A 23,743-nucleotide genomic window follows, 5' to 3' on the forward strand; every position below is an offset into this window, starting at 1 on the left:
TGACAGAGATCCACGCTGCTCAGTTCTAATGGTGTCTGAGAAGACTTTTGATCATTCCAGGAAGTGTACTATAATATATTTTGAAAACTTAATGAAGTCTTATTAATACAGAGCCTTACTAAGACTATCAACTATAAAATCTTTGCTGAGAAATGAGTGTTAATGAGAAATATTGGTTGGGTAATTACTCAAGTGAGACTCAGTAAAAGGTTTGTATGCAGCATTACTTACTTTGGGGAAGGCATTAAAACACTTTCTGTTTTGATGAATTATGTCTATGTGTGTTTTTCTGTTCAGAAAATAATCTCCACATAACTAGTGTTGTGATGCATATTTCTGAAGAAAAGGGAGAAGCCAGTGTTGGATTTTGGTACTTTATATAATTAACTGTTAAATAGAGTGATCTGGCAGCAACAAACCATATTCCTACGATTTGAGTATTTCACTTCTCTATATCTATTTGGTATTCCAAGGAGGAGAGTTTAGTAATGAAAAACATCCTTAATTCTCTCATGCAGATATTACCAATACCACCTAACAAATAAATCTTGTTTTTCAAAAATGTTGATAAATTACATAGATACTAGTTTCTTTATATTTACTCCATCACAGAGTGGAGCATAACTCAGCCATTCAAAAACATTATAGTCATTATCGTGATGATTTCCTTAACATGTTGTTGAATTGAAAGAGCAGATTGTAAAAGTACTTTTTAATGTGAGCCTGTTTCTTAGATCTGCGTGCGTGTGTGTGTGTGTGTGTGTGTGTGTGTGTGTGTTATGTGTGCATGCAGTGTGCATGTGAGTGCATGGTATTTAAATGTGCATGTGATATGTGTATGTAGTATGTGCATATAGTGTGCACATGAGTACAGGGTGCTTGCTTAAGAGTGCATATGTGTGTGTACATTGTGCACATACATCCATAGTGTGTAAGTGTGTATATATCATTGTTTGTACAATTTGCATATGAGTGCCATGTGTTTAAGTGTGCATGTGATTGTGTGTGCATGTGTAGTTTGTGTGTGTGCATACATTGTGCATGTGTATATAGGGTATATGAGTGAGTTGAGAGGTTCAAAGGTTGTTTATCAAAATGTGACAGTGATTATCACAAGCAAGTAAGGTTTTGAGAATTTTTTTCTTTTTTAAACTTTTATTTAAAATATATTTATAATAGTCTAATAAGAGAAAATGCTTAATATTGCTAAATTTTGTAATTCTATGTAACTTTCGTTCAAAGTTTAAGTTTCCTTGAGTTTAGCATAATTTATAGGCAGATATCAATGAATTGAAAAAAACAACAACATTGACTAGCAGAATGGTGTATTGTTTCAGTGAGAATTGACCTCCACTCTGGAAACTTAGCCAGTCCTCATTTGAAGGCTTGTAGGAAGGATGGTCATGGAGAGACAGAATCTAATGAGTGTGTGGGTCTTCATCTCCACACCTCTAACAGTGTGTGCTTTCGAGAACTTGGCAGACCCTGTTTTCAGATGGAAGTCTATTCAGTGGAAGCATTGAGCAGAACAGGGATGACTCAGCTTACCGGAACCCAGACCTAGCAATGACTTTTTTAAAATTTGCCTATCTGTGGCACTTCTACAAGACACTCTCATCTTTTAGCTCTCAGTTTGTTTCTTGTAGTGGCTACATTGAGACAGATCCAAGCCTACCATATGCCCTTTGCATCTTCAGCCACCAGCAGAAATCAAGCTTCATACATATTTTCATAGCAAATCCATAAGGAATGGAAAATACTTTCTAGCTCTTTATCAACTGAGAAGTCACATTTTTTAAAGTACAGCACACCTGTTAATGCCAGTTAATTTTAACCAACAGTTTCCTAGGTCAATTGGATCTGTGTTATAAGAGGACTAATTATATACTGTTAGGAGGTTTTGTAGATGTGATACTAGCAGGTCGAATTCACCATTGTTACTGACATTTTAAACAGTGGGGAGCCTCCATAGGCAGTAAGGCTTAGTTTTTTATCTAGTGTGAATTTTTGTAGGAAAAAGAGGAAAGGAAGCCAGGAAAGAGACCTTGGAAGGATGACAGGTGAGGTACTGCTTGTCTTGAACTGAACTTCAGCAGAAAGAGTTAACGATGACCATACATTTGGTTTAAAATGTGACCTCGTACACTAGTGATTTTTTTTCACCTCTTCTGTTGTGTTCGGCACTATTATTAATGCAGGAAAATCAGTAACATTAGTCATCTTAAAAGGGTTATTACTCAAGATGATTTAAATTGTGAAAATGTCAGTGGAGCCTGCACGCACCCTGCTAGAGATGCCATGATTTACGCCCTCTGACACCGTCCTGCTACTGAGAAGGGCTGGGAAAGGAATGGCTTCTATTTTGCACTGATCCAAATTCAGAGCATGGTATCACAGTAACACAGCTGAAAGGTCCTAAGACCTGCTAGGACTTCAACCGCTGGTGCAGCTGGGTCATGATAGGCATGTTTTGCCCACATAGCCAGCATGTGATCCATGTAGATGAAGCTTTATTCACCAGAGGAATAGGAAGTGAATATTAGTTTGGAGGAAAAAGATTATTTTCAAGGCTTCTTTCCAGTTTTCAGAATCCTCTCTCTGTGATTTATGATAGCACAAATAATGCATATTGAAGTTGTTTAAGTAATATTTAAAACTTAAAGTAACCTTCAAATTCAGTGGCTCCCAAACCAGCTCACTTTGACAACCACCATTGGTATTCAACACCTCAATCTAATTACATAGTTGTTCATGATCTATAATTTTTATAGTGTTTTCGTTTTTGTGAAAGGATTAAGAAAAATCACATTTTTAATAAAACCCAGAAAAAGTCTCAAAAAAGGCAAAAATAGCAAAGAGGTAAAAAGATGTTGTCAATAAAGCATGAAAAACATATTGTCCTTAGTAGGGTAGCAGAGTGGTGGGGTGCAAGTGCTTCTCCTTTCTCTCTGGAAAATAAGGAGGAGTTGAGGGCTGAGGAGATGCTCAGTGGGTAAAGCACTGAGGGACTGAGTTTGGATCCCCAGCACCCACATATATGCTGGGCAGGTGTGGTAGCCCCCCCCCAAATCGCACTTAGTAGGCAGAGAAAGCGGGGAGGGGATCCCCTAAGCAAGTGGGTTAGCTAGACAAGTGAATTTATGAGGCCCAGGTACAGGGAGAGATGATGCCCCAATATATAAGATGGAGAGTCATTGCAGATGCCTGACCTGAACCTCTGGCCTCCAGCCACATGCATACACACACATGAAGTAAATACATACATACATACATACACACATACATACACACACACACACACACACACACACACACACACACACACACACACACACACAGACTGTTTTTCCAGAGCCTTTGAAAAGGCAGATGGGAGTATTAGTGGTTGGTGATGGGCATGGAGCTTAGGGCGTGGCCCAGTCAGCTTTCATTCTGTCTGCAGCTTGGTTGTACTTCACTTTCCTCAACCAGTTATAAACCAAGTATTGTTTAATTGAACTGATTGAACTGTTTTATTAGCAGCCTTAATGTAGCTTCTTTCCTCAAGATCAGTGGACTCTCTGCTGTCAGGTTCTACTCACCAAGTAAAATTTCTCAAGGTTTATGTGTTCACATAAATGGCATTATCACAATTTGAAATCTACTGAGAGGAGCCAAGAGTTAGAATAACTCAAAGCCGCGTGTGAATTATCACTCAGGAGGAGAGAGTGGGTGGAAGAAATAAGCCACTTTCTTTGGAGGAAGAAGGAAGGATTCTTAAAGTGACATGTGTGTCCCCTGTCCCTGCAGATGAACACATCCCTCCTGGGAAGCATTGGCATGCTGAACTCAGCACCTCAGCTGCGCTGCATTAAGACCTACCAGGTCCCTCCAGTACAGCCAGCATCCCCTGGCTCCCACAACGCCCTTCGGCTGGCCCGCCTCATCTGGACTTCCAACCGGAATGTTATCCTTATGGCCCACGACGGGAAGGAGCACCGCTTCATGGTCTAACACTGCTGTCTGCTGCCCTGGCTGCCTGTTAATTCCATATTGTCTAAGCTGACGCTGCTCTGTTCTTACTCATACTGGACTTTTGTATGCTACCTGTGCCCTCCTCAATGCCATCCAGGGGCATGGCAGGTCTGTGTCACTCGTGCATACTTCTTGGGGCAGACTCCACACGGGCAGCCTATCGATTTAAAGGCACACACACCACACTCAACAGGATGTGGCTATTCTGTCACTAGGTGGGTTTTCCCTGCAGAGATAGGAGGGGAGAGCTGGTGGTTCCTGGAGATGCTCTTGTTGCTTGATGTAACAAACGCCTGAAAATCAATAACCACTGTGATTGCATCCCAGCCCTGATCCTCATTGTCAGCCCTGGAAGCTCAGCCCTGACCTGGATTCTGGGACAATGCGGAGTCCTCATTATTGAAATTACTTCCCTTTGGATTCCCCAAACTTACTGTGTTTACCAAACCTCTTCCATGTTTACATTGAGTTTTTCCTACTAGCAGTTGATAGGCAGTTACTCAATTCCATTTCCTGGAATTCGGCCACTACCTTCTCAGTAGCGCCAATCCCTATTTGAGATTAATGAGAAAATATGAAAATACATATGTATTTTTTTCTTTTAGAAAATAGTTTTCCAGATAGCTAGCTTTCTAAAATGCTCATTTCCTGCTTAACTGTTAGTATATTTCATAGTTTAAAATATGGATCATCCCTACTCACCATGTGGCGACTGTCGCTAACCTTCCAAGGGAACTCTCAACCAAGAACCAAGTTGGGAAGCATAGCATATTTGTACAGTGGGGAGAGCCGCCTATGTGTCACTATAGATTCCTCTGTTCAGAAAGGGGCTCCTCCTCAGGAACCCCACAACCTGCAGTTCTCCTGTGTATGGCAATATCACTTACAAGTGGCCATTTCAACCTAGCTTTCCAAATCCCGACCAATGAAAGAAGATGAGGAAAGCATTTCCTTTAAGCAAACACCCTATAATCTAATAACCATGTAGACACATTGTTCAGAGTGTACAGAAAAGCTCAAAGACTGCCAGTTTATCTGAATCGACACTACAGTGAAAATGTTCACTGTGCTTCAACACAAGCTCTAACTCCACTTTCTCCTTGTGTCGAATTATGTTGGTCTTATTGTAATAGATGACAAAACCCATAGTGCAGTATTTTGTATGAGTTGTTCCTAAAAATATGATATATATGAGCAGCAGGGGGTTGATTTGTTTGTTGGTTGATTGGTTAGTTACACAAGATTGTTTATTAAATGCAAACATAGGAAAGGAGTTAGTTATTGAATTCAGAGAAAATATGTAATACTCACAGAGGAACTGAAATGATAATGAGAGCATTTGGTCTTAAACTCATAGATTGTCAATGTGTGTGTCCTGTATAGAAAAGCAGGATCAAGGTCTGTGAATAAACACATAGTTTACAGTACTTCAAAGTGTGTGAAGAAGCTAGCATCCTCAGAATGCCTTGCCTACCCACGTATGTTATTTTCATTGGTGGCAGCTCTATACTGTCCCTTGGTTCTCCATGTTGGGGCTCTTTCAAACGTGAATTTATTCCACATGCATGTATATTGTATTTATAATGATTATATATGTAGCTTCCAGGAAGGATATCAAGAACTGTGCAGTGCAGACTTTGATGATCAAGCTGATATATTTGATGGAGATGGGGAAATGTGCAGCGGACTCAAGAGGCCACTGTCTGCCGAGCACAGGTTTCCTTGGGGAACTTTAGATGGTGGAATTAAACCATTTGGAATGACAGGACAAACACACACCTTAGACGTTTTTTGAAGCAAAGTGTTCCATGCCTTAGGAAAGTGATGCAGGGCTGGAAAGCATCCACAGATGGTGCCTATCATAGAGGTGGGTACAAAGCAGTGAGGGTACCGGAACAGATCTCTGCTCTTAGGTCTGGGCCGGTCCTTCCATGCCCTGTGTCAGAAGAGCACAAGGACTGTAAAACTCTGTGCATATAAAACGTCATGCTAGAAGAATCGCTAACATTAACACAATGCTGCCCTTGGCTGTTTTGACAACCATAGTTCCCAGCTTCATCTCAGCTTATCTTCCTCAACACGGAGGTAACCTTTGTATTGTCACTCCAGTGTACACCTGTAGTGTTCATTGATTTTGTTGACACAGCATTTGGACCTGTCCTTATAAGTATAAAGACCTATGTGGCTTCATTGGTAATTTACAAGCAAAAGGTCACATGATGTGATACCTGTATGAAAATACTGTCATGTTTGAACTGCATATAGTGAATGAATTAAAATGTCTGTCTCCTAAGATGTTTCTAGATGACTCCCTTTAATAGACTCTATATATGGAAAAATTGATGTGTACATACTTGTGTTAAATAAAACTGAATTGTACTGAAGATTGCTTTTCTCCTATTTTTACTGTGGTCCCTCTTAGACATTCTCTGTTGAAACCATAGGTTCCTCTAGCCCTCATGTTTCTAGCTTCTCATTTCACTGAAGAGCAAGTTGTAGGAAAGGCAGCTTTGTTCTCCAAGGACAGGAGAGCTGTGGTGAAGGCTCTTACCCACAGTCAGAAGCTTGAGACCAGATGGAGAAACTCAACAGCGCCCTCTGTGGCTTGGGCAGGGCAATTGCATGCGTGGTGCTTTATCTCCAGCCCCACTTGCCCCTGACCAGATGGACTTTGCACCAAATTGAACCTTGTGAGACCTCATGACCGGGGTTAGCTGCCTGGGAACCAGACTGCGATCATTAAATTCAGTTCATTTAATATTCAGTTTGAAGTTGAATTTGAATCGCTGAGGTAAGAATAACCAAAATTCTGGTCACTCACAGAGTGATTATTACAAGTAGATAATGACTGTACCTTTCTCCTCCTGCTATCACAGAGCAGCTTGACTCGTCAGTCATGTATAACAGCATAATCATCCCCCAAAATTAGACGACGATAACTTAAATGTGTCCTTGTAGGAAAATAAGAGCAGTAACAGTTCTGTGTGGTTGGTGATCACACAAACTGATCAAATGTGGAAAGGGCGTGACATTAATAGGAAGGTAAAGACAAGCAATGCTGGGTGAACTTTCACCTTTCACCCCTGTGCCTGACTGACAGAACTGAGTGTTGGAGAAAATCAATACTTCAGAGCCAGGAGGGAAATATTTCCACCCTCTAACTAGAGAATATATTTTGACAAGGCCAAGATAATACAAGCTGCACAGGAGAAAGAGAAAAGACTCATTTTTAAAGCTTGACACTTCAAGGTGTTTTTGTACAAGGGTTTAGAGATCGTCAATACATACAAATACCAAAGGTCAAACAGAGAAGCCAGAAGAATTTCAAAAATTAGATGTTCCAGTTCTTTCTGCTGTTTACGAACTGAAGAGAGACTACCTATTGAGGGGCTTGTGTTTGCAATTTTTATTTAAATGATCCGACAGCACCACTGGGTATTTGACGGTGTCATCTCTTTAAATCTTGTAGAGTCAAAACTATGAATATAATGTGGTGACAAGTATTCCCCTTGCTTATTTCAGTAACACTTTGCAGTTTGTGATTTAGACTTGTCTTCTCATTGGATTCAACCTTTTGCATAGAAAAGAGTCCACACACCTTTAGAACTAAAACAGTTCCTAGTTTCCCAAATCCTGGTAAACATATCACTTGGGGATCCTAGTTAGAACCTTTCTAAATGAGAGGCTTTTCACCATTGTGGAAAAAAAAATAAAAGAATTCTGGCCAGCAAGATTTGGGTCCATTTTATATATACATACATGCGTGAACAAATGTGGATTATTTTCCTATAGGGAAGAAGGCAAGGAAGCCATATGTTGCCAGATCTTCCAGGCAAGCTCAGAAGGACACAAGAATCCTAAGTATAGAGTAGTGCTCATAGCTGATTCTCATCAAGCTTGCCAAAAAGATTACTGAAATACAGCCTCAATTTACCTACTTTTCCTTTCATTAGTGAATACCACTCTTCTCTGAGGAAATAAAGTCTGGCTGGAGATGTTCAGTCTGGTTATTTCAAAGCAAGAATGCCAATAACCAAGACTTCTGGGTAATCTGGGAATCCCCAGAGAAAGCCTGCAATACCATGCCTGGTTTGCAATCTACAGTATCAACTAAATGGATGCTACTCTGCTAAATCTATGAGATTACACCGTTAAAAAGCAATATCCACTAAGTGTTCCCTAAATGTAAGTGAACACTTTTAGTAGACATTTAGAATTTATTGAGCATAAATAAAAATGATTGGCCCTGCCTTTTGGAAAGTGCTGGATTATCTGTTGTCATATTTTGCTTCTATCTTCACTCTGAACATCCCCTCTGGTATCTTCACTCTAGGATAGCTCTGAACACAGTAGAGCTCCAAGATTCTAATCCTGTTCACCAGCCTCTTTGCCAGGTGCTATGGATGACCTTGCTTCTCACCAAAACCTTCAGATGTGAAGAAATGTAAAAACATATGCCCTCACAGCTCCAGGAGGTTAGCTGGAGCCTTCATTGACTGTATCACACCTAAACCCCTCCCTTTGCTCTACCTACATTCCTCCCCTGCAGCCTTGATCCTGAGAACACGACACTATAAACTTTCTATATTCGGTGTTCTCTCTCTCCTTCCTCCCTCTTTCCCTCCTCCTCTCCCTCTTCCCACTTCTCTCAGTCTACATCCCAAAGAGCCCAGCCTATGACAGTTGATACCTCGAGTATTCAAGGAAACAGTCTAGAACAGGATTTGGTACCACTGACCCACAATAAGTAAAGGGCAGACATAGCCTCCAGCACACTGAAGATGTACAGTTATTAAAATTCACTGATGATGACTGGACAGCACACTCGTAGAGGGTGCCACTAGAGGAACCACCATAGCAGGCATTTGAGAGGTAAGGAAAAATATAGGTAGAGCCACGAACTTAAATAATGTGGAAGAGACGACTCGGAGGTTAAGAGCACCAACCACGCTTGCAAAGGACCAGGGTTTGGTTCTCAACACCCACATGGTGGCTGGCAGCTGGCAGTAACTCCAATTCCAGGGGGTCGAAATCCCTTTTCTGGCCTCTGCAAGCACCAGTCACACACGGAGTTGGGCAAACAAATGCTCAAAACACGTTAAATAAGTATCTAGTTTGTTTGCAACAACAATCGGTTTAGATAATTGTTCTAGTGCACTGAGGGGAGACCATGAAAGGATAAGGGTGATTAGTCACCAATTAAAAGCTAAACACGAGAGCCAGAGCCACTCACTGGCAACATTAAAAAGGGCCTTTTCTACAGCCACAGGCAAGATGTGCACGAGGCCCCCCCATACTCACAATGAGAAGTGGAGTTCCAGGGCTGGTGGAACTATTGACCTCACAAGGTCTGCTGTCCCAGAACAAAGCATTGGTTGAAATAGAAAGGGCTTCCTGGTCGTGGCGGTTTGAATAGGTATAGCTCCCAAAGACTTGTATGTTTGAATGCTTTGATGATAGGAAATGACACTATTAGGAGGTGTGGCCTTGTGGAATAGACGTGGTCTTGTTGGAGGAAGTGTGTCACTATGGAGGCGGGCTTTGGGGTCTTGTAAGCTCAAGTCTGGCCAGTGGGACACAGACTCCTGCTGCCTGAAGATCAAGGTGTAGAACTCTCAGCTCTTTCTCTAGTACCATGTCTGCCTGCATGCTGCCGTGTCTCACCATGATGAAAATGGACTGAACCTCTGAAACTGTAAGCCAGCCCCAATTAAATGTTTTCCTTTATAAGAGTTGCCTCAGTCATGGTGTCTCTCCACAGCAGTAGAACACTGACTAAGACACTGGTTGATGCACTTTAACAGTCTTTAATCACCACTTTCCAGCGATTCCTCCTCATTAGTGTTTCCTTAGTGTCCTAGCCCATCTCTGTAAAAAACAAACAAGCAAAACTACTGTTCCTTTTGCTTGAGGATAATAGTGCATATCCCTGTCTCTTCTCCCACCCATCAGACCAGTTGAACAGGTAAGTCACACTGTCACCCAGCTGCTGAAGTGCTTGGTCTACTGACTGGGAAAGGGCTAGATCCGAAAGGAGCTGTGAGACCTCACCAATAGGTACCTGAGAGAATTGATGAAAATAGGACTGTCTATGGGGGATTCCGGGAAGATACAGTATAAAGTAAGATAAGGATGGGTTTATTGATGCTATTTAACAAGACTCGCTTGTTGATGACCAGCTGCTCAGGTAAGGGAAGATAATGGCCAAATCCTAGACAAGAAAAAAAATAAAACTGTACAACAGCCATGCTGGAGAAGGGGACCAAATGCTGACAGAGGTGGAACCGCTGGAGTAGACACCAGTGCTGTGGATATCGATCGCTCTGTATGCTGTGAATGTGTTGCTCTGATTGGGTTGATAAGTAAAATGCTGATTGGCCAGTAGCCAGATAGCAAGTATAGTATAGGTGGGGCAAGCAGAGAGGAGAATTCTGGGAACAGGAAGGCTGAGTCAAGAGATGCTGCCAACCGCCACCATGAGAAGTAAGATATAAAGTACCGGTAAGCCACAAGCCCCATGGCAACTTATAGATTAATAGAAATGGGTTAATTTAAGATATAAGAACTAGATAACAAGAAGCCTGCCACGGCCATACAGTTTATAATTAATATAAGCCTCTGTGTGTTTTCTTGGGTCTGAGTGGCTGCAGGAGCCAGGTGGACTGGAGAAAACGCCATTTACACACCAGTAACAGGAACATTTACCTACCAGGAAGATGCCTCTTCCCAGGGAAAAAAACTTTTTATTTACCATTTTATTTATGTATTTTTTCATTTTATTTACCAAGCAATAGGATGTACAACAGGCCCAGTCAGTGCTGAGGGTAAAGGATGGCATTATAGAACTAGACCTCTCCTGATAATACTGAGGGGGGTAAAGTCCTCAGACAATAGAGACATGGAAGGTGAGCCTGACCTACAGAGATCTTTGCCAATGATTAATAAAACATGATTTCTCTATAGGCAAGATTGGAGGGCTGCCAATAATGGTATAATTTGACCATACAACCAAAAGAAGCCATTCCACTAAAAAGTCAACCTCCTACCCTGCTTTGTTGATACACATGAAGCTCATGGTTGTCTAAAGCTCAGCCCCGTCGTGGGAAAAGCTTTGGGTTATCTTGCCGCTAAGTCACGAAGAGGAGCAGATTCTCCCACACCCGCAGCCACAGGGGTGGTAGATCAGGTGGCAAAGGCGACAGTGGTGGCTTGAAGAGCAACTGCAAAATAAAAGACACAGTGTTCCCACTATTTCTGTGTGTGTTGCCATTTAAGTAATGGGTTTCAATGAGACATTTTTATAAATGTCATTATACTTTCTTCCAATTTGCCCTTCCCCAGGTATCCACTCCTGCTTCCATGTTATATAGATTCCATTATCCTCTCCTGTTCCCCCTTCCCATTGGACCTCTCTCCACTTCTGTAATCCTATTTGTACTTTCAGACCTACCTATGTCTATGACCATCTATTTAAATCTGGGTTCTACATAGGAGAGGAAATATGCAGTATATGTCCTTTTGGGTCCGGCTTATTTCATTTAACATGATCTCAAGTTCCATCCATTTTCCCACAAATGACATAATTTCATTATTTAGAGCTGAATGAAATTCCCTCTTGTATATATAACACATTTTCTTCATCCATTCAGCTACTGATGGACCTGTAGGCTAGTTTCATGTCTTGGTTACTGCAAACCATGCTACATTAAATGATGTTTCTGTATTCCTGGCTTGGGATCCTTTGGGTGTAGACCCATCAGTGGTGGTTCTCTTTTTAGTTCTTGAGACACTTCCATAAGGACTTCCATAATGGATGTTCCAATTTTTATTCCTCACCAGCATTTGTAGCTGCTGCTTGTTTTCTAGATGATAGACATTCTGATTGGGATGGGATAGAAGATCAGTGTAGTTTGAACTTGCATGGCCCTGATGGCTAAGTATGTTGAACCCATTCCCCATTATTTATTAGCCATTTGTATTTCTTCTTTTGAGAATGGTCTATTCAATTCATTAACCCATTTTCTTGGTTGGGTGATTGGAGGAGGGGTCCATTTTTGGCAATTCTTTATAGAATCCATGTATTAATCCCTGATCAGCCATGTAGACTTGCCTGCACTCTGCTCTTTGTTTCCTTTGGTGCACAGAATCTGTTTGCTTAGCCTCACAGAACCCTACTGTCAACTACTAAGATCATTTCCTGTGATACTAGAATCTTTTTCAGAAAGTCCTCAACCATGTCAGTACCTTGAACTGCTTGTCCTCTGGTTTCCTCTAGAACTTTCAGCGTTTTGGGGTTTATATTAAGGTATCAAAGCATGTGGATCCCAGTAGGACAGAGGGTGTGTGCTCATCTCCTGGGCTGGGCTATAGGCAGCTTTCTTCTCTCTGCTGGATCCTCTCTAGGAAGTGCTTGGGGTCCAAAAAGCCTCCAGCCCACACATAGCTTGCCAGCAGCAGCTACAGTCAATAATTGGTCACAGGGAGAGGTGTTAGATGAAGACTTGGCTCTCCCAGCCTCATATTGGGACAGCTCCAAAAGACCTTCCCAATGTCATGGCACCTAGGGAGTTCGGCTGAGGACTTTGTTGCAACAGCTTTTCCTTCTGTCCATGTGTCCTTCCTTCTTGTGGTCTTGATTCCAGAAGGGGTTCCTGATATACCTTTTTCTAACACATCTGTGCCAGGATCTCCTGGAAATGAGCCGGTCAAGGTTGAAGGCTGGTTCTGCTACTTTTTAGTTCTATAGTTCTGTGTTCTTGTAGGAACAGTACTCATTCCTGCTTCTTGACCTAATAATAAGTATTCAAAGAGAGTCTGTGCTACAGAGAGCCTTGGAACAAGGTTCTCATAGTAAATATTCACTTCGTGCTCACTTCTAACTCTTATCCTTACAAGTGGAACTGGGGGATTTTCAGGTTTTCATCATTTCTTGCTTCTGTGCTACAGGAAGATATACTTGTCCACAAATACTTTTCTTGTCTTTAATTTTTTTCTTTAACTCGTTAAAATGTTCTCCCCTAAAAAGTGAGGAGGAGAGCTGGTAGGGAACTAATACTTCTGAGTATTTGCTTTGTGCCAGACACTATAGTGGGTGCACTCATTGCTCTGTATTTCCTAATCCCCGAAAGCCATGAACTGCTCTCTCCCTTCTGCCTATGAAAGAAGCAGCAGTCTCGTAGACAAATTACCAAGATCACATGACTAACAAAAGGCAAGTCTACTACTGAGTCTTAGACTTGGTCACCAAGGTCCAGCTTTCCTTGCTCTCTCTGTGTCTCTTGTGTGACAAGCTTGTCAGGACCAGCCAGCCATCCTCTAGAGAGATGGAAATGTAGTTAAACCAGAATAACTATTGCTAAAATTCCTTCCCATGGGGAGACAGAAGTAGCATCTATCCCTTCTCCCAAGGTTTCAATGACAAACCAAAGCATGTTTCTGCCAAAGATCACTCTAAGGAACCAATGAGCTTATTGAGTTTCTTTATATAGCATAGGTGACAGGTTACTTACAGGGGTGTGAATGCTTCCCCAACAGGCCACACTTGGAAAGCCTTTAAAGCTGCGTAGATGGAGCCTCCTCATCCCCTGGTCTTCCCCAGTTTAGATACTTTAACCCTTCCCTGAGGCCACGTGCAATTAAGGAAGAGTTATGTACAATGGATAAGGAGTGGCTGGATGTTTGGGTGAGAGTCCTAAGGCCCTCTCCACCCTCTATAAGGGGATGTAAAGAGTCAGTAAGTTGAGGTGGGATCATTCTTTCGCAAGGGAGTGCCACTAAACTCGCCAAGACTGTAGTTACTTGGCTTAGAGGGTAGTCGCAATGAAAGACATGGATTCGTTTCAGGCATTGTTCTTTCTCTTTGCATTTTTAACCATTGAGTCAAATTTTTAAATGACTAGAACTGCATTGATTTTTAGTTACAAATAATAGGACTGCATTTACCATGAAATAGTTGAATTAAAATGTGAGTGTTAAAATGAACTCCTGGGCTGGAGAGATAGCTCAATAAATCCGAGTTAAGATTCCCAGAACCTTAACCCTCCCCTATGGAGAATCATACCCATAGTTGTGGTAGTGCGTAGCTATAAATCCCACTGCTGCTGTGATGAGGTTTGGAGGTGAAGACATGAGAATCCACAGAAGCTTGAGGGTCAGCTAGTGTAATAGACAGCAAAAGACTGTCTCAGGGAGGATGGCAAAGGGTGACCTCTGACTTCCATCCTCACATCATGGCATGTGCACACCAACATTAACCCCGCAACCAGTCAAACACACACACACACACACACACACACACACACACACACACACACACACACACAGGCATCGAGAGGCTTTTGTTTTTTTAAGTACTGTAGTCCAGATATTGGTTTTAGATATTATAATTGAAGAACTAGAATTTTTCTCTTAAGAAATGGATATCTTTAGGGGCAGAATGAGAGAATCAGAGTCACAGCCCTTAGCCCTTTATTTTACTGATGACGTAATAGCATGAAGTACTGCTGCCCTGTCCCATGGAGTAGATCTCTCTTCGCCCTTGGGGAGCCATGTCTGTCTCTTTGGCTTGCCCTCCTGGTTACTTTGGCTGACACAGCCTCTTCAGATGGGTATGTTTCTCCATAGGGGAGGGTTTTATTTTATTTTTAATAAGTTTAAACTCATTGGCAAACCTGAAAGATACCCTAGAAACTTCATACTTTTGAAATGGAATTAAAAACTGACTTTGGAGATTCCTCCTCCATGGTAACTTGAACTCCCATGTGCACAAAAGCATCACAAGACTGATTTAACTCCACTTAACCATTCTGTAAGTTACCATCCTGTTGCTGTGATGACCAGATTCCTAAAGGTTCCTTCTGGCCTGAAGTTTGAGGGTGTAAAATATTGTGTCAATGAAAACATGGTGGAGAAAGGGACAGGAGGGGTGGCATCAGGAGCGTGAGGCAGCCAGGCACATAGTGTCCCCCATCAGCTAGCAGAGAGAGAGAGGACCATGACACTTCTGCTTTTCCTTCTAACTCAGTGTGAGCGAGCCCACAGCCCAAGCAAGGTGCCAACCACACTCAGAGGGAGTCTCCCCACCTCTAGAAACTTCCCAACAGACAACACCCAGAACTTTTTCCACAAGGTGATTTTAAATCTGGCAGTGAAGATGAACCACCCTGATACCCAAACATCGCATCTTTGACCTTAACAGCCTATATTCATCCAAGAGTGTCCCTGCCAGGACAGTGGCCACTCCAGCATCTACTGTCACACGATAGGTTGATGTCACTTTAGTTCCCCTGTCCATGGTCATCTCATCTTAGGAAATCTTGGAATACACCAGAAGTTTCTAAAGCAAACAAAATCACACAGCACCATACTCATAAACCTTAGACCCCACTTAGGCACTTGGCGTGTTTCATGTCCTATGACAAACAATTCTTGTGTCGCTTTCCTAACAAGTCAAGGGAAGACCTCCGAGGGCCCAGGTGTGCCTTGAGATGAAGTCAGGCATTTGGTATATTTGATATGTGTAATTTCATTCAGGCCTCTCAATAATTCTATGAGTGAAACTATAGTCTATAGGTTGGAAAACTACTGCACTGACGGATTAAGTAACTTCCCTGAGGTCACACAGATACTTAAGCGGTGGAGCTAAGATTAAATTCAAAGTGCTCTCTCCTCTCGCTGATGGACAGGGTCTTCAAGGGCAATTTTATAGTACCTGAAGAGACATGGTTTATTTTTATATTGACCTCAATAAAAACAACAACAACAAGGACTTCAAAATCCATTCTTCATTTATTTATTACACGTGACTTATTGAATGCCTATTATTTTCCAGGCATTTCTAGAGAGGGTGAAATTAATACAGCCCCAGCACTCACATCATTTATGCATCTCAAAATCTATCTAGCTAATGTGGTATATTTTGTAAAGCCCATTATACATATTGCACTTGCATGTGCATACAGACACACACACACACACACACACACACACACACACACACACACTGTTTCTAACAGTTGAACTTAATGACTGAACTTAGTCAATATTCTCAAGGCAGTGTGCATGGACCCCAGGTGGCCTCCCCAGTGACCCAGGACTTAATATTCTTACATGCTTCAGGATTTTCCCTGGACTCCAGCCAAGAGTTCTGAACATCTATGATTCCATTTCTTCTTCTTTTTTTTTTCTCTTTTTCTAGCATTTGTCTTCAGAGTCTTTATTCAAAAGAAAAGTGGCCTAAGCCTAACAGATACAATGGGGATGACAAGAGGAAGGGACAGAGAAAGGAGATGAATGCCCAGCCTGGAAATGAGGAAGGAGACATTCAGAAAAAAAAAATATTCATTCAAACATACGCATACCGGTCATTGAAAATTATACTCATTCATTCATTTGGTAAATAGCTAGTGAACATCAGACAGTGAATGAGGTGCTGGGCTTGCAGTGTGAATGGACTGATTGCGCTGTCTGCTGGATGGGGTTTGCATTCTTAGAGGAGTGGGACGCGGGCAAACCAAAGTGTGAACACGAAGTGTAGTAGGGGTGAAAAGAAAGTAAAGAAAGGATAGACATCCCATAACAGAGTCACAGAGGTAAGCAGAGGGGGGGGTGGAGCAGTACACAACCAACGTATAGCGATTGAGAGGGAAAGAGCCCTAAGCAAAGAAAAATACAAAGGTGATGTGTTTGAGGTAGCATGGAGAGGAGGGCACTGCAGGTCATGAGCAGAGCCATGTCCAGTGAGTCTTGTCTTCATAGTTATGCCATAGAGTCAACAGTTCCATCGTGAAGCCACTTGCAGATGGTGTTTGAAAATATCCTGGAGAGCGTGCTGTGACATGGCAGGAAATGCAACCAGGCTTGTGAGCGGAGGCCAGAGAAGGCTTGCATCAGTATCTAGAAGTCTGGCTTCTCCTGGGAGGTCTGGGAAACTCACTCAAGGTAGGCCATGCTCCATCTGTTGGCCAAGCCTAGCGGAGGGCTGAATAATAGGAAATGGGGAGATACAGGCTGAGGAGGTGTGATGGCCATTCTTGGTTGTCAACTTGACTACATCTGGAATTAACTAAAACTCAAATAACTGAGCATGCCTGTGAGGGATTATTTTTTTCTTAATTTAAATCATTTGAAGTGGGAAGATCCACTTCTAATCTGGATCTTTGGGGTGGGAAGATAAACCTTTAATCCAGATCTTTTGAGATGGGAAGAGTCATCTTTAATCTGAACCACACCTTCTGCTGGCAGCCTACATAAAGGACATGGGAGAAGGAAGCTCTCTCCCTCTTTGCCTGCTTGTTCTCACTCTCACTAGCAAGTCCAAGTCTTTACTGACATTAGAGCCCACTTCTGGCATATATTGAAGACGAGCTGAGACATGCAGCCTCATGGACTGAACAGCTACCTGATTCATGGAACTTTCATTGGTAGACAGCCATTGTTAGGCTAGCTGGACCACAGCCTGTAAGCCACACTTATATATACTTATATATCACATATATGTGATATCATACATTCTGTTCCTCTAGAGAGCCCTGACTAATATAGGTGGCTAAGAGATGGGAGTAAGTCCCATCAAGAAAACTAAGAACTTAGACTGCAGAAGGTGCAGACACAGGAAAACCCCAAGGACATCTTTGGAAGGAAGCTTGAGGAGACAGTGAATTCAATGTCAGGGGTGAAGATTAACCTGAGATTTCCTAGAGCAGTGTCTTTCAACTTTCCTGATGCTGTGACCCTTTAATACAGTTCTTCATGTTGTAGTAACTCCCAACCTTAAATGGCTCTGTTGTAGCATCTTTCTGGGCCTTCCTTTATTGCCTTAAAAAATGAAGAAGATAAGCTAGGTAATCTCCACATATGGTGATTATGTAGTTTATTGTCCTTAGAGGGTAAACCAAGTTAGTCCTGGGAAAAACAGGAATAAAAAAAAAATCCCTGAAAATCTGGGCTCAGAACCCAAGTATCCCCACTCCCAGTTTTAGTATCTATTTTCCAATGATTGGATTTCACAGATTGGAGGTTGAATTAAACTCATTTGCAGTTAGAACCAAATGGATCCAAAGTGCCTGTTGAATTTATTTATTTATTTATTTATTTATTTATTTATTTATTTATTTATTTATTTAAGAACATGACAGATATCCTATCCTGCCCCAGGTGCACTATAAAACTCTGCTTTGGCAGAAAGATGCCCTGTTTCAGCCCCAGAAGAGGCAGATCTCTAGGGAACATGTAGGCTGGCCAGCAGGAGTCTCTCTCTGATGGTTGGTTGTCCTGCTGTGTTTGTCCATTTAGTCATCATGAATGGGGGAGACATAGGTGCACCCAGACAGTTACAGACTAGGACTGTTGCCTACATCTGGTTAGAACCACATTTCTCCACAGTGCCTGTTATTTGAAGGATACACAGTACGGGACATCAAATTCAAGCCAGTTCATCTTATAGGAAAGGTAATAATGTACAGAAATAAGAGCTTCCAATTCAAGTCTCAGGTCTACCTAGCACTTGTGAACAATGACTCTCGACATGCAGCTTTACTTCATTCATGGCTATTCCTCACCAGTAAATGTAGATAATGCCACCATACTGAGACACTGTCACCAGAATAAGATCAATCAGTAATACTGAAGTATTTAGTAAATTGTGAAGCTTTCCCCACACACACATCTGCTTGGAAATAATTTCAGGCTTACAAGCAAGTTGCAGGAGGAATTCTCATATGTCCTTACTCAGCATCCTCAAATATAAACACATGGAATAATCATAGTTCAACAATCAAGTCATCAGCAATACTTTTAAGTCAAGCTACATCCTTGGAATTGTACCAAAAGTTTCAGTGAATATTCTTTATCTGGTCCAAGACCCACCACAGGATCCCAAGATCATTGATGCTGATACCAAATTTAGACTCTTCCAATCCCTGATAGGACCCTAGTCTTCCTTCATCACTTGTGAATTTGACACTTTGGAAGGATGCAGGTTAATCTATACAGAGCCCAGCCACTTTGTTCACTGTGGGGTTGTCTTCTATCATGTGTGAGTTTCTGATGTGGTTCTGTCTGATGTTTCCTGTGACTAGGTACAGAGGATACACTTTTGCAAGAAGAAGAGAACTAGAGCAATGGCTCCATGGGTAAAGTGTTGGCTGTGTAGGCATGAGGATTGGAGTTTGGATCTCCAGAAGGCACATAAAGCTGACCCCAGTCCCATGTATCAGTAATTCCAGAGTTTCAGTGAGCTGGGAGGTACAGAGAGGAGGAAGACAGTCATCTGAAGCTCAATGGGCAGCTAGCCTGACTATGCAAAGATGAATGAGAGATCCTGCCTCAGACAGAGTGGAAGACAAGAACTGATAGCCAAGTTTATGCCTTCTCACATTCAAACCTAGGTGCGCGCGCAGCACACAACACACACACACACACACACACACACACACCACATCCTCCTAGTTGTCCCGTGTCGGGAACTATGGTGGATATGAGCCTTTCCCTGTGACTCTCACTTTGATCCCTTGGATGAGGTGATGTCTGTAAACTGTGCTAACGAATATGATTTTGCAGACAGTATTTAGGGAACATTTTGAGAGAGACGCCTTGAGATAATGCAAGGATACTGTTCCCATCATGCTGTTGTCTGCTGGTGTCAGTACCTGGATGATTCTTGACTGTGTTCCTCATAGCAGTGGTCACCTCACAAGTTGGGAGATTTTTCTGTTAGTGAAGTTGTTGGAATCATTGCTCTCTTTATCAGACAATGGGGCAGAAAGGACAAGTTCCCAACAAGTTCCCATGGTTGGTTATCATTGTCTGGGACACTGTGTGACTGGGGTCGTGAGATCAAGCATTTTTTATTTTAGATTTATTTATTTACTATGTATACAGAAGAGGGTGCCAGACCTCATTACAGATGGTTGTGAGCCACCATGTGGTTGCTGGGAATTGAACTCATGACCTCTGGAAGTGCAGTCAGTGTTCTTAACCGCTGAGCCATCTCTCCAGCCTGAGATCAAGCATTTTTAACAGGGAGAGAGTCAAAGATGTGAAGAGGTGATAGGGGCCCTGATACCATATTAGCAGCTTGAGGGAAGCGCACTCTCATATGGAGATAACTCCTCCATGATGAGCCTCTGCTGGTCTGTTAGCAGGGCTTCTGCCTCCTCACCTCTTCCCTCTTCCTTCCTGTCTGGAACATTTTGTTTCTGTGACTGTCTGGCCTCCAAAGCACTGTGACCTACACAGATAGAAACCACAGGGCCAAAGCATTTACATGAGAAAAGTGCCAAGAAGCAGATTAACAGGACTGGGGGCACCAGGCGGTAGTGGTGCACGCCTTTAGTCCCAGCACGCAGGAGGCAGAGGCAGGCAGATCTCTGTGACTTTGAGGCCAGCCTGATCTACAGAGTGAGTTCCAGGACAAGCTCCAAAGCTACACAGAGAAACCCTGTCTTGGAAAAAAAAAAAAAAAACAGGAGTGGGGTCACACTTCTCTGTTCCCCATCTTCCTATGTCAGTATGTAGTACTTCTGCCCAGACCAGCATGGGAACCAGTGACTTGGTGGGAACCGTAATGGCTTCCCAGGTTGTGCTGCCAGACCTTGAAGGTGAGGCCATCACTGCTGGGATGAGGGGCAGGGAGTAGGGCATTATTGCTTCACCCGATCCTGGTCTTTCCTTCATGACCTGAATTATTTCTTCAGGATCTCCCACTGGGTCCATTTCCTATTGTTGCTGCAACAAATGACCTCAATGCAGTAGTCTAGGTCGACACAAATTAATTATCTCATCATTCTGGATAAGTCCAAATTCGCTCTCACCGGACTAGCGTCCTAGTGTCAGGGGGCTTTTTCCTTTCAGAGGCCCAAGGGCGCCACCTCTCCCTTGCCTTTTCCAGGTCTAGCGGTTCCTATTCTTTGGCTCACAGCCCCTTTCTTCATCTCCAAAGTCAGTGGTCCAGCATCTCCTCTCTGCCTCTGCTTCCGTTTACATACTGCTATCTCACCCCAGAGCTGGCATTCCTGTTACAAGAACGGATGGGTTTACAGGGCACCCACCGGGACAACTCAAGATAATCTCACGGCCGTTCAATTGCATCCATCTATAAGAGTCCCTTTTCTGGGCCTGGGGAGATGAATCAGCTGGAAAAGTGCTTGCTGCTCCGGCATGACTTCCTGTTCTCCAGAATCCACAGAAAAGCCAGGCATGGCCCTGAATGTCTGTGATCCCAGAATCGGGAGGGTTATGTTGACAAAAAACACCAGAACGCTGCTGTAACAGAGGCTGAAAAGTCACGGTGGCCTAAAAACGAAGTATGGATTTAATTCTCTTTCCCATGCAGTTCAGGACCACAATGTTCCCACCACCATCCTGAGCATCAGCATCAAGGACGTTTTTTATTCAATCTTCTCTCTCTCTCTCTCTCTCTCTCTCTCTCTCTCTCTCTCTCTCTCTCTCTCTCTTCCCCCTTTCTCTGTCGTGTGTGTGTGTGTGTGTGTGTGTGTGTGTGTGTGTGTAGGTGTGTGTAGGTGTGTGTGTATGTGTGTGTGTGTGTGTGTGCGCGCACATACATGCTATATCACTTGTGTCATCTGAGTGGAGGGAAGTTAGAGGATAACTTTCAGAAACTGCTTGTCTCCATTTTGGACCTGGGGATTTAACTCAGGCATTCCAGCAAGTATTTTACCCACTGAGCCATCCACCTGGCCCTATTCTTTTATTATCTTTCCTGCTTTGTGTGTGGGGGGATGGATTGGGGTCAAGACAGAGCCTCAGATTTGCTGTGTAGCTGAGGAGGACCTTGAGCTCCTGTTCCTTTTGCCTATACCTTTCAAGTGTTGGAATTACAGTTTGGCGCCACCACATCAAGCTTCTTTATTTTTTTTAAATCTTGTGTCTCTAATCTCATTGCAAAACTTCATTATGGTCTGATGTAGCTGCTTCCATCCACCCCACCATCATGTCTGAATTCCAGGCAGCAGGAAGATGCATGGGAAGAAGATTGCAAGACCTCTCTTTGACTAGTTACATGGCTGTAACCAGCTCAAGGAATGCTGGGAAATGTAGTTTATGGCCGGAACCACTTGACTAGCCAAAATGTCATTAAGGTAGAAGTAGAAACGACAAGAAGTGGCCCACCAAAACAGGCAGGAGGACATGGTGACTTCTGTCAGATTCAGTTGACACAAAGGAACAAATCAACCCAGGATGTGAGACTTATCCTCGTGTCCCTAGGTCAGCCCTGAGAGGGACAGATGGACAGCCTGCTTCAGCTAACTGACATCAGCTCCACATATACAGTGGCCATGTGGAAGGAGAATGTGTGTAGAGCCAAGGAGAACCGATCTGTGTCCTGACTCTGTTGTATGACTACCTCTGTGGCTTCATTTCTTATTAAAGTGAAAATTACAACATGGGCCTTGGGTGATCCTGTGAGCAGTCAATGAAACAGCATTTCCGAACAACCCTGACCACGGCCTAACATAGTTGGCACTCAAGCTATGTGGTTGTAATGTCCACCTACTCATCTATTGATGCTCACAGCAGTTTCTCAAATCTCACAGACAGATATGTGTGATTCATATTATATTACTGGGCCTTTCAGAGCCAAGTCTTTGAAAAATGGAGGGATGATTTGGCTCTACCGTTATCTTGCTATAATTTTTGTGTTTGGAAATTCGTTAAGAATTCATTTTGATGAATCACAAATGCATGCACCATGAAAAACAATTAGCATTAATAGTGTAAAAGAGGATCAATAAATAGATTCATTTTTAAACTGTAATAATTTATTTCCTTCCTGACTTTTGGGAAATACTGCATCTTTGTGTGACATGTCGATCATTAAATAGCCAAACTGCAATGATTTGTGGGAGGAAGTTGATTTCTAGGAGACAGACCCTGCTGGAGGATTCAGCAACCCTGCACCAGTACCAGCCTTCAGCCATGGAAGCAGCGCCTGTCAGTGATGCAGCAATGAGCAATTTGGCGCAACTGTGTGTAGCTCAGGCCGTTCTGCACAGCGCAAGGAGCTTTCTCAGGATCTTATCTTCCTGTGCAGTCTGCCGAGGGAACTTTCACGGGAACAAGTGCCTGTAACAAGGATGACAGACATGGACATCAATGATCAGGGAAGCGAAAAGCTGTTGAGGACCAGCATGCTGAGGCCCTCCTTGAGTTACCAAGAGCAGGAAAGCAGAAGCGTGTCTGGGCTGAAGAAACCAGAAGGAATTCTAAAATGAGTGTGAAGGGAAGGAACAAACGAATGGAGAGAGCCCACAGCCTTTAGCAGCAGAGAGGAGAGTGAAGGCGTTCATTTGTCACGCGGTGCATGGTGGGAGAACAAAAGAATGGCCGCCGCCGTAGCTTCACACTCCCGATGAAGGCTCATGACACCTCAATACCTGTAGCAGCCCCTTCAAGCAGATGAAGGGGAGGCTTGTTAGTGAATAGGGGCAGAGGGGTCACGAGAGGAACGGCCTCTAGCTCCTTTGCAGTCCCCGTGGGGTGTCATGCTGGGAGCTGTGGGTGGAGAAATGTGTGGTTGGTGGGCAGTGGCACCAAGCCAGGGGTGAGGACTACGGACAGACAGACCATGAGGCTGACTCCTAAGATCGAACAGCTTTGAGCTGAGAGGCGCCTGCTTTGGGGGTTGGCTGCAGATGGCCAGCAACACCCGTCCCACCCACCAGGCCTTGGGCCAGGGGCCAATGCAGATTACATTTTAAGGTGATAGCCA

General features: G+C 43.1%; 1 protein-coding gene across 1 annotated transcript in view; it reads left to right on the forward strand.

Moving 5' to 3' along the window:
* Positions 1-6,398, forward strand: part of Wdr7 (WD repeat domain 7) — a 301,023-nt gene extending 294,625 nt beyond the window's left edge. Inside the window, 1 exon segment of the mRNA XM_028857247.2 lies at positions 3,790-6,398. Coding sequence (XP_028713080.1) covers positions 3,790-3,993 — 204 coding nt within the window. The 3' untranslated portion in view covers positions 3,994-6,398.
* The last annotated feature ends 17,345 nt before the right edge of the window (positions 6,399-23,743 follow it).

Source organism: Peromyscus leucopus, chromosome 19 (genome assembly GCF_004664715.2).
Source record: "Peromyscus leucopus breed LL Stock chromosome 19, UCI_PerLeu_2.1, whole genome shotgun sequence".
In the NCBI taxonomy this organism is placed as follows: Eukaryota; Metazoa; Chordata; class Mammalia; order Rodentia; family Cricetidae; genus Peromyscus; species Peromyscus leucopus.